This window comes from Ranitomeya variabilis, chromosome 4 (genome assembly GCF_051348905.1).
Source record: "Ranitomeya variabilis isolate aRanVar5 chromosome 4, aRanVar5.hap1, whole genome shotgun sequence".
Lineage (NCBI taxonomy): Eukaryota > Metazoa > Chordata > Amphibia > Anura > Dendrobatidae > Ranitomeya > Ranitomeya variabilis.
Genome location: NC_135235.1, coordinates 724780105 through 724792520, shown reverse-complemented (window position 1 = coordinate 724792520; position 12416 = coordinate 724780105). Strand labels below are relative to the sequence as shown.

Here is a 12416-nt window from a genome sequence, read left to right as displayed (position 1 = left end):
ACCCAGTCATGTTAGGTGTCTATGAACTCGTACTGACCTGGAGAATCATAATGGCTGGTCAGTTTTAGCATTTAGTGAACCTAGCAAAAAAGCCAAACAAAAAACAAGTGTGGGACTGCACTTTTTTTGCAATTTCACTGCACTTGGAATTTTTTTCCCGTTTTCTAGTACAAGACATGGTAAAAACAATGATGTGGTTCAAAAGTACAACTCGTCCCACAAAAAATAAGCCCTCACATGGCCAAATTGACAGAAAAATAAAAAAGTTATGGCTCTGGGAAGGAGGGGAGTGAAAAACGAACAAGGGAAAACGGAAAATCCCAAGGTCATGAAGGGGTTAATGTTTATTCACAAAGTGATTACAAAAATGAAGAAAAGTAAGTTCATAGCACCCAAAAATAAGTGTTAGATTATAAAAGAGAAAACAAGCATTCAGTGGTTCTTACATATGGTCTTGAAGTTGATGTGGTCCGGGTTGGAGATTCGTAAAGTATGAGAGATCTCCTGAACAAGAGTTAGGTCGGCTTATATACTATTTTGACCCATAGACTTACATTGGTTTCTATTTTTCCTGTCTCATAACAACATAAGATGATCTGCCGCTATGTTTATAGCCTCTACCGTATTAGAAGAACACTAGCAACTTGCGGAATATGCATATTAGTTATTTGTACATTACCTCATTTTGAAATGCTTAAGCATATAGCCTGTGACCTTTAAGAACCATTTACTATCTCCAAATAGCAACATATTGACAGTTCTGACAAAAGCCCCATAGTTCTGACAAACAGAGAACAGATGTATCGGCCAAAATCCTTAGAATAACTCAGTCCCTCAATATACAGAGTATCTATTTGCTAGTTAGAACCTGCTTATGTTAAGTAATCTATATTTTTTTATTATTGAAATACTAATATTTTACAGTGGCTTACCCTCCTTCTGGAGTGTGTCAATGACTGCCTTCTAGACATCTGTCCAGTGAGCAGTCTTCCTCATGATTGTGGAGCCTACTGAAACAGACTAAGGGACCTTTTTTGAACGTTTAGGAAGCCACTGCAGGTGTTTTTATTCTAATTTACTGACATAATGACTTTTGGGTTTTCATTGGCTGTAGGATATAGTCATTAACAGAAATAAACGCTTGAGATAGATCACTCTGTAATGAATAATATAAGAGTTTAATTTTTTGCATTGAAGAAATGAAATAAATTAACTTTTAATACTAATAATTAATAATTATTAATAATAATATTCTAATTTAGTTAGAAGCACTTGTATGTGACTATGTAAAAACAAATTAAGAACTTAAAAAAAGCTTCTCCCCTGTGTGAATTCTTTGGTGGCTAGAAAGAGATGGTTTCTTCACAAAATATTTCCCACATTCTAAAATGAAAAAGGCTTCTCCCCTGTGTGGGTTTTCTGGTGGCTAACAAGATTCGCTTTCCTGGAAAAACATTTCCCACATTCTGAACAGGAAAAAGGCTTCTCTCCTGTGTGAGATCTATGATGTTTGATAAGACCTGATTTATCTAGAAAACATTTCCCACATTCTGAACAGGAAAAAGGCTTCTCCCCTGTGTGGGTTTTCTGGTGGCTAACAAGATTCGCTTTGTGGTTAAAACATTTCCCACATTCTGAACAGGAAAAAGGCTTCTCTCCTGTGTGAGATCTAAGATGTTTGATAAGACCTGATTTATCTAGAAAACATTTCCCACATTCTGAACAGGAAAAAGGCTTCTCCCCTGTGTGAGATCTAAGATGTTTGATAAGACCTGATTTATCTACAAAACATTTCCCACATTCTGAACACGAAAAAGGCTTCTCTCCTGTGTGGGTTTTCTGGTGGCTAACAAGATTCGCTTTCCTGTTAAAACATTTCCCACATTCTGAACATGAAAAAGGCTTCTCTCCTGTGTGGGTTTTCTGGTGGCTAACAAGATTCGCTTTGTGGTTAAAACATTTCCCACATTCTGAACAGGAAAAAGGCTTCTCTCCTGTGTGAGTTATTTGGTGGGTAACAAGCTGCGCTTTCCGAATAAAACATTTCCCACATTCTGAACATGAAAATGGCTTCTTCCCTGTGTGAATTCTCTGGTGACTGTCGAAATCTGATTTCTGGTTAAAACATCTCCCACACTTGGAACAAGAAAATCTATTGTCCGCTTTGTGAAATTTTTGTTGCTTGAGAAATGACTTTTCTAGAGGAAAACTATTTCCATATTCTGAAACCGAAAATGTCTTCATTGTTTTAGGAGCAGTTTGATTTTTAATGCTTATTTTGTGACTTTGATTTTCATTAGTACTATGTAATGAATCAGAAGACAGGACCTGTTCCAAATGATCAGATGACAGATCTTTGCTGTGAAGGGATGATGGTATATTTGGAGTAATGGCATTCACTTCAATTGTATCCTGTGGGATCTCAAGATTATCTGATTTAAACATTGAAGATGTCGGCTGTCCTGCTGATCTCCTGGTACGGTCATCTGCCAAGAATAAAACCAATTATTATTTTAGAATAAAATATCCTTGAATTCTATAATTTTTGAACATTTCTACTTAAACGGTCTGCAAAGATGGCAAGTTATGCAAAATTATTGAATTATTCACCAAGACAATGACAGTTTATAGTTTACTAGACTGTGCTCAAAACCACATTAAGCATCCATGCTTTTGGCATTACTATAGTGAGAAGAAACCACTTATTTTACGGCAAGTGTATCTCCTGGAGCACAATCTGCTCATATCTGGAAACTGCAGTGCAGTCAAAATAGTCACTATTCCTATAGATTAATTTATTGAGGGTTATAATTTACAAAATGGAGTCACTTTATAGGGATTTCATCAGATCTGGTTTTCTGCAATTTTGTCATATTAGGGATTCTGCAAATGGTGTGCCCCATCTCCTCTGCGATCTGCTCCTGCAACGCCTGCTTCGGACACCAGACGCGGCTTACGAATTCTGCAGGCGATGCTGGTAACAGAGGTGGGGTTGGAACCAGAAGCTCTTGGCGGTGCAGGCTCTTCCCAGCCACTAAGATTAGGGTGCCTGGTATCTGTAGTACCATCCAGTCTGGCAGTATGGGTGTGTGTGTATTCAGCTGCAGTAATCTCTTCCCTGTTTTAGCCAATTGGAAAGCACCAAACATTTTTTAATTAGATAAATTTGTATTAACGATATTTACAACAGATCACATGTTAATTCATACTCATTTTATGTTTTACAGTAAATTAACCCCCCGATGGAGACGATATCAGGAGCAAACAATAATTCGTCCATAGTTGACGATATCAAACAGAGTTCCAGTTTACCATAAGTTGTACTCTATAATACTATATACTGGTATAACATAAATTAATCCTATCCAACCACGGATGTCATAATTTATGGAAGAAATCCAGCTTGTCCCTCCTGGTGTAATGTTTTTCTCAAGCTCAGTTATGTGGTTCGTTTGACCAATGAATTCACGTCTGGACGGAGGCTCCTCCCTAACCCAATATTTTGCAATCAGTTTCCTTGCAGCAAACGATAATCTTGCAATTACAATTTTAGTCGTATTGTCAGTTAATATTTCCTCCACATACCCTAATATACATATCAATGGATCCCTAGGGATAACGTACCCATACACCACTCCAATGCAGTTCAACACTACAAATCCAATAGGAGGACAATCTGGGACAATGCCAAAGCACATGCAATATGTCCGTCTGAGATTGCGAACACCTTGGACAATCAGAGTTGGACTTCAAAAGCACCACACCTTACTACAGCTTGAAGCATATTGCCGGAATCTGCCAGATACAGCCTTGATCTCCTCTAGTTCAGTCCTCTGTGCTCAGCTCCCGGCTTGTGTATTTGTTTCCTGTTGTGACCCCGGCCTGTTTACTGACTACTCTTATGTCTTCCGAGTTAGGGTACTGTCACACAGTCACACTTTGGACGCTACGACGGCACGATCCGTGACGTCGCGTCGTATGAGTATCGCTCCAGCGTCGTAGACTGCGGTCACACTTTGCAATCACGGCGCTGGAGCGATGCCGAAGTCCTCGGGTAACCAGGGTAAACATCGGGTTACTAAGCGCGGCCCTGCGCTTAGTTACCCAACGTTTACCCTGGTTACAAGCGAACACATCGCTGGATCGCTGTCACACACAACGATCCAGCGATGTCAGCGGGTGATCAAGCGACGAAAGAAAGTTCCAAACGATCTGCTACGACGTACGATTCTCAGCGGGGTCCCTGATCGCTGCTGCGTGTCAGACACAGCGATATCGTATGGATATCGCTGGAACGTCACGGATCGTACCGTCGTAGCGATTAAAGTGTGACTGTGTGACAATACCCTTAGTATTTTCTCTGGCCTCTTGGTTCTGACACGGTTATCTGTCTATTCTTCTTCCCATCTTACTCCACAGAACAGCAGGTAACACTGGGCTTCAAGCCTAGGGGTCTCTGTGTAAGTCCAAATCCATGTAGAGGGGTTAAAGAAGTTAAAGGGTAATGGGCAAAATTGTGACTATAGACAATTACACATCTACTGAAATGATCAAGCTGAACAATCATCCTCAGGAAAAAAAAAAAAAGAGCAATGGTGAAACTTCTCTGGAGTAATTGGAGTATGGGACTCGGTGGCTCTAAGCAATATAAACTATCGTAAGGACCAATATTTTCTGTCAGATAAATGTCAAGAAGAAATATTAGACATTTAAATAGAACTTTTTATAATAGTGCAGAGCTGAGGGATCTTAAATTTAGATCTCAGATATTTGGTAACTGAAACCTTTTTCTAAACACTACCAGGGAGTTACAGACTCAGATAAGTGAGGCAGGTCGATCCCACCACATTCAAACTATCATGCAGAATGAACATGTATCAAAAAAAAAAAAAAAAAAATTACATCCTCAACAACATATGTATGAGGGGAGAACTCCAACACTAAACCGGAGTTGCACTCATTTATGGTGGACTACTGGAGCTACTATGAGTCCTGAACAGAAGAGTAGAGAAAGTATTAGCGCCCCCATTTCAGGAGAGATTACTGCACAATCCGAATTAACGTATATACTCGAGTATAAGCCGACCCGAGTATAAGCCGAGACCCCTAATTTTGCCACAAAAAAACTGGGAAAACTTAATGACTCGAGTATAAGCCTAGGGTGGAAAATGCAGCAGCTACCGGTAAATGTCAAAAATAAAAATAGATACCAATAAAAGTACAATTAATTGAGACATCAGTAGGTTAAGTGTTTTTGAATATCCATATTGAATCAGGAGCCCCATATAATGCTCCATACAGTTCATGATGGGCCTCATAAGATGCTCCATACAAAATAAGCCCCATATAATGCTGCACCAATGCTGATTATGGCCCCATAAGAAGCTCCATACAGACATTTGCCCCATATAATGCTCCAGAAATGCTGATTATGGCCCCATAAGATGCTCCATAAAGTCATTTGCCCCATATGCTGTTACTGCGATAAAAAAAAATTATACTCGAGTACCGTATATACTCGAGAATAAGCCGAGATTTTCAGCCCAAATTTTTGGGCTGAAAGTGCCCCCTCGGCTTATCCTCGAGTCACGGTCGGCGGGTGAAGGGGAGAGGGCGCCCGAGGCATACTTACCTAGTCCCGGCGATCCTGACGCTCCCCCTGCCCGTCCCACGGTCTCCGGGAGCAGCAGCTCTTCCCCTGTACAGTGGTCACGTGGGACCGCTCATTAGAGAAATTAATAGGCTGCTCCACCTCCCATAGGGGCGGAGCCGCATAATTCATTTCTCTAATCAGAGGTGCCGGTGACCGCTGACAGAGGAAGAGGCTGCGGCACCGAAGAACAGCTGTCCGGGGGAAGGAGCGGGACGCCAGGAGCAGGTAAGTATTACATATTCACCTGTCCTCGTTCCACACGCCGGGCGCCGTGCCATCTTCCCGGCGTCTCTCCGCACTGATTGTGCAGGTCAGAGGGCGCGATGACACATATAGTGTGCGCGCCGCCCTCTGCCTGATCAGTCAGTGCGGAGAGACGCCGGGACGGGACGCTGAGGAGCTGCAAGCAAGAGAGGTGAGTATGTGTTTATTATTTTTATTGCAGCAGCAGCAGCACAGCTATGGGGCAATAATGGACGGTGCAGAGCACTGTATGGCACAGCTATGGGGCAATAATGGTGCAGAGCACTATATGGCACAGCTATGGGGCAATAATGGTGCAGAGCACTATATGGCACAGCTATGGGGCAATAATGGTGCAGAGCACTGTATGGCACAGCTATGGGGCAATAATGGTGCAGAGCACTATATGGCACAGCTATGGGGCAATAATGGACGGTGCAGAGCACTATATGGCACAGCTATGGGGCAATAATGGTGCAGAGCACTATATGGCACAGCTATGGGGCAATGAACGGTGCAGAGCACTATATGGCACAGCTATGGGGCAATAATGGTGCAGAGCACTATGTGGCACAGCTATGGGGCAATAATGGTGCAGAGCACTATATGGCACAGCTATGGGGCAATAATGGACGGTGCAGAGCACTATATGGCACAGCTATGGGGCAATAATGGTGCAGAGCACTATATGGCACAGCTATGGGGCAATAATGGTGCAGAGCACTATATGGCACAGCTATGGGGCAATAATGGACGGTGCAGAGCACTATATGGCACAGCTATGGGGCAATAATGGTGCAGAGCACTATATGGCAAAGCTATGTGGCCATAATGAACGGTATGGAGCATCTATTTTTATTTTTGAAATTCACCGGTAGCTGCTGCATTTTCCACCCTAGGCTTATACTCGAGTCAATAAGTTTTCCCAGTTTTTTGTGGCAAAATTAGGGGGGGTCGGCTTATACTCGGGTCGGCTTATACTGGAGTATATACGGTATTTAGGATTGAAAACATGAAAACATAATGTAATTTATGACGTGGAGTGAATCCATGAAACCAGGGCTCGAGCCATGAGACAACACATCTCCTGCAGGCGTGAATAAATGTACAGTGGGTACAGAAAGTATTCAGACCCCTTTACATTTTTCACTCTTTGTTTCATTGCAGCCATTCGGTAAATTCAAAAAAGTTCATTTTTCTCCTTAATGTACACTCTGCACCCCATCTTGACTGAAAACAAATCAGAAACGTAGAAATGTTTGCAAATTTAATATAAAAGAAAAACTGAAATATCACATGGTCATAAGTATGCAGCCCCTTTGCTCAGACACTCATATTTAAGTCCCATGCTGTCCATTTCCTTGTGATCCTCCTTGAGATGGTTCTACGCCTTCATTGGAGGCCAGCTGGGTTTAATTAACCCCCGAAGCCATTTTCAGTTTTGCGTTTTCGTTGTTCACTCCCCTTCTTCTCAGAGACATAACTTTTTTATTTTTCCATCAATATGGCCATGTGAGGGCTTGTTTTTGCGGGACGAGTTGTACTTTTGAATGACACCATTGATTTTACCATGTTGTGTACTAGAAAACGGGAAAAAATTCCAAGTGCGGTGAAATTTAAAAAATAAAAGTGCAATCTCACACTTGTTATTTGTTTGGGTTTTTTGCTACATTCATTAAACTGACCGGCCATTATGATTCTCCAGGTCATTACGAGTTCATAAACACCAAACATGTCTAGGTTCTTTTTTATCTATGTGGTGAAAAAAAAAAAAAACTTTGTTAAAAAATAAAATTTGCGCCATTTTCCGATACCCGTAGTGTCTCATTTTTCGTGATCTCGGGTTGGGTGAGGGCTTTTTTTTTTGCGCGCCGAGCTGATGTTTTTAATGACACCATGTTGGCGCAGATACAATCTTTTGATCGCCCATTGTTGCATTTTAATGCAATGTCGCGGTGACAAAAAAAACATAATTCTGGCTTTTTGACTTTTTTTCTCGCTATGTCGTTTAGCAACCAGATTAATCCTTTTTTTTTTTTTTTTACAGATCAGGCGATTCTGAACGCAGCGGCGCCAAATATGTGTATGTTTGATTTTATTTTTATTGTTTTATTTTGAATGGGCGAAAGGGGGCTGATTTGAATTTTTATATTTTTAAAAACTTTTTTGTTTTACTTTTGGCATGCTTCAATGGGATTGCTAAAAAAGACATGAAGGACTCCCAGACTATGAAAAATAAGATTCTCTGGTCTGATGAGACAAAGATGGACCTTTTTAGTGATAATTCTAAGCGGTATGTGTGGAGAAAACCAGGCACTGCTCATCACCTGCCCAATACAATCCCAACAGTGAAACATGATGGTGGCAGCATCATGTTATGGGGGTGTTTTTCAGCTGTAGGGACAGGACGACTGGTTGTCATTGAAGGAAACATGAATGCGGCCAAGTGCAGAGATATCCTGGATGAAAACCACTTTCAGAGTGCTATGGACCTCAGACTTGGCCGAAGGTTCACCTTCCAAAAAGACATTGACCCTAAGCACACAGCTAAAATAACAGAGGAGTGGCTTCAGAACACCTCTGTGACCATTCTTGACTGATCCAGCCAGAGCCCTGACCTAGACCCAATTGAGCATCTCTGGAAAGACCTGAAAATGGCTGTCCACCAACGTTCACCATCCCACCTGACCAAACTGGAGAGGATCTGCAAGGAAGAATGGCAGAGGATCCCCAAATCCAGGTGTGAAAAACTTGTTGCATCATTCCCAAGAAGACTCATGGCTGTACTAGATCTAAAGGTGCTTCTACTCAATACTGAGCAAAGGGTCTGAATACTTATGACCATGTGATATTTCAGTTTTTATTTTTTAATAAATTTGCAAAAATTACTACATTCTTGTTTTTTTCAGTCAAGATGGGGTGCAGAATGTACATAATAGGATGACCAGCCAGAGAGATGATATTAGGAAAGGTGCGATCTGTCTGTTTAGACATTTTGCTTTAGAATATGAACGAGATCCCACCAGTTTAAGACTCAATATATTAGAACAAATATCAGAACATGTGTCTAATAGGTCCCAAAGACTTGTGACTAGAGAATCCTATTGGATGTTTAAACTATCCACACTTATACCGGAGGATTTTCCATGTACGTATATTTTTCTTTATACGGATTTTATTGTGCATCCAATATGCATTTTACATCTATTTGTATAGTTTTGTATATGAAGAAAGGTTTCTATACAAAAACTGCACCATAGGCGCGGTTTAATTAATGAATTAAGCAACTGGAGCAGTGACGCCGTTCTGGAGGATATAAAACATCCACAATGTATCATTTGTATATGTCTGAGGAAGGAGCTGGTTCACATCAGAAATGGGTAGAATATTAAAATGAAAAGTTTGCTGTTTTTTTTACGTTCATTTATTTTGATACCCAACTTTATGGCTCAGCACTTGGCAGAGCTTTTCAAAGCCCTGATTTTTTCCTTCTTCCCACATCAGGGATTTTGGAAGCCAACAGCATCATTACTCTCCGTTTTCTCTAAAAGGCTCATCATAATATTTTTCTAACTTGTCAGCACATTCTACGTACGCTGTCATTTGGCTTTGTAGTTTACTGATCTGGGCAGGTAACGGTCAGAGTCTTCTAATCTCAGGGGGTAGTTGGATCCTCCAGGTTGTAAGTTCTATAGAAAAGGGCTTTCAATGCCCAAAGTCACTTGGACAGTTTTGGGTGGAGGAGAATGTTGTGGTCTAGAGGCAAAATGGTGATCACACGATTGTGATACGGCCGGACTACACCACCGATAAAGCGTCATGTCGGACGCTGCTCATACTAGGGTGTTCGACAGACAGCGGTAATTCCGCTTTTATCCACTATGCGCTCAGTGGCGTTGGCTAGATTTTATCTAGATGGTCCAGGGTTAATTTAGCAGGTGCTCGGATTGCAAGCTGGGCCACGCCCACTGCCTTTAAATAGTTCTTCTGAACATTGGGCGTTGCCGATTATAGCTTCTGTCTTGTGCTTGGTTATCTTGGTCTGGAGTGGTGAGCTAGGAGTTGGAGTATCGTATCTGTTGGTGTATTTCCCTTTGTCTTATTTTCTCCTTCCTATATTTGTATTTGTTTTGCCCTGTGCACTTATAGTGTATTCCTGTGTGACTGCGGCGTGGTGCATATTTTCCGTTATCCTTGTCTGTGCTAACTGTGGGTATTGGTGTATGGTCTCTTCACTGGGTGGTGGGTGGTGGTTTCAGCCTAGGGTTGAAACAGGAGATAGGGTGAGGGTGGAGGCCCAGACATGCACACCATCAGTGTAAACTCTGGGAGAGGGTCAGTCAGGATTTCCCTAGTCTGAGGGAAATTGCAGGGGCCCGGGTTATTAGCTCTTGCCTACCTAGGCTTCCCGTGACATAAAGCAGCCACAGCCGATGACTGAGAAGAATCTGTGACTTCTCTGCATTTAGTGGTCACTACTCACCTGAGTAATCATATGTAGGAATCTCTTCTTTATACTGCTCATCACCCCTCACATATGTCTCTGTAGTATTAATATGGGTCAGATCTTCACCCTGAAACAAATATTGTAAAGGTCACAGACAGATGGAGAAGTCACATCTATGATCAGCTCTAATCCTGCCATCTCCACCGTTCTCATTACACAAGTATAAAACATATAATACTGGTGGACAGAACAACACTGAACACAAGACCTTCACAGCCGTCTACACATTGTGACAGTCACTGGTAAGGTGACAGAGGGGAGATACAGTATGTGTCACTGCGCTTAACGGTGTCAGTAGTGTGAAACCAGAGCATTTTTCTCCAGCACACTACGTGTTGTGAGGGTTAAGTTGCATAAACAGGGCTGGTTTTATGTGGACCTTCACAGAGTGGGTGGGAGAAGGTCCACTTTATCTCCCCTGGCAGACCTGCCAGGACCTGCATGAGAACATGATCATGTGATCAATCACATGATGGGGAAGTTACAGGCTTGGGTTAAAATAACCGAGCTCTACAGGCAGTCTGGGTTCAGCTAGCCTGGAGAGAGGACTCCAGAGGCTTTGTGGCTCGTCGAGTACAGACTGAACCTGTCCTGCTCCAGAGCGGGTGCCACCCACAACAAATGGACTGTGCTGCAGCATTTTATTTTCTTTGATCGTTTTGTTCTTGTGTTAGCGAAGAAGGCTGAGTTTGTTTTCCCCACAAGTTGGTTTATGCTGCCTTACAATACATCAACGATGATTTAAATAGACGGTGGTCCCATTTTTCCTCCCTCAGTGTGCCACCACATGAGTGAACTACCACAACATCATAAAACCTCTTTAACACGTTCATGTCTCCGGTATGTGTGGTGACAGTTTTCACACGTACCGAAGACACGTACACATGTACACCCATTCAAATGAATGGGTCTGTGCACATGTCAGTGTGTTTCCATGGACCGTGTGCCCCGCACGTAGTCATGTCCGTTTTTTACCGTCAGCACAGATGGCAAAACGTACTGCACACGTGCACATGGAGAACACACATTGATGTCTTCCGTGCGACACGCATAAGCACCGTGAAAGAAGAGCTACAGTAAGAGCTGTTTACCGGCGGCAGGTGCTGAAGATGGCTCTCATCATTCTCCCCTGCTCTGCCGGCGGTCAGCGCTGCTAATAACAGTGACAGCAGGAGCGGATGATCAGGGTATTCATCACCCGCCGCCTGCAATATATCGAAATAAATGAATGAAAACCCCGATGTGGGTTCCCCCCTATTTTCTTGAACCAACCAGGAAAACCTCACAGCTGGGGGCTGCAACCCTCAGCTGTCAGCTTCAACAAGGTTGGCTATCAAAAATAGAGGAGTACCCATGCTATTTTTTAAAAATATTTAAATATAGAATTTAAAAAAAATTGTGTGGGGTCCTCCCCATTTTTGACAACCAGCCTTGCTAAAGCTCACAGCTTGGGGCTGGTTTTCTCAGGCTGGTAAGAAGTCATGGATATTGACCCCCCAGCCTAAAAACAGCAGCCTGCAGCTGCCTAGAAAAGGTGCATCTATTAGATGTGTCAATTTTGGCGCTTTGCCCGACTCTTCCCACTTGCCCTGTAGCAGTGGCAAGTGGGGTTAATATTTGAGGGGTTGATTTCATCTTTGTATTGTCAGGTGACATCAAGCCCACAGCATAGTAATTGAGAAGTGTCTAAGACATCTCTCCATTACTAATCCTATAGTTACATGGTAAATAAAGACACAGCCAGAATAAAGTCCTTTAATTAAAAAAATGACTGACTCCTTTAATATTCTCAATACCATACTTACGACCTCGCCTAATTCCACTGAAGCCCTCGATCTCCTGTAATAAAAATAAAATAACAAAACAACAATATAGCATACCGGTCTGTAATTCTGTTCCACGCCGTGATCCGTGTCTGTGGGATAATTAATTTTCAACCTGGACGGTGCCAAGATGCGACCGTCCAGGTTGAGAACCACTGGTGAATGAGCTGATGAGAGCGCAGCATCATTT

General features: G+C 42.3%; 1 protein-coding gene across 1 annotated transcript in view; it reads right to left on the bottom strand.

Annotated features, from left to right (window-relative positions):
* Positions 1–208: 208 nt before the first annotated feature.
* Positions 209–12416, bottom strand: part of LOC143766695 (uncharacterized) — a 28402-nt gene continuing 16194 nt past the window's right edge. The window contains exons 5-6 of the mRNA XM_077254554.1: positions 10380–10470; positions 209–2486 (exon numbers count right to left, since the gene is read on the bottom strand). Of these exons, the coding sequence (XP_077110669.1) occupies positions 1384–2486; positions 10380–10470 (1194 nt within the window). The 3' untranslated portion in view covers positions 209–1383. The remainder of the gene's footprint in view (positions 2487–10379; positions 10471–12416) is intronic.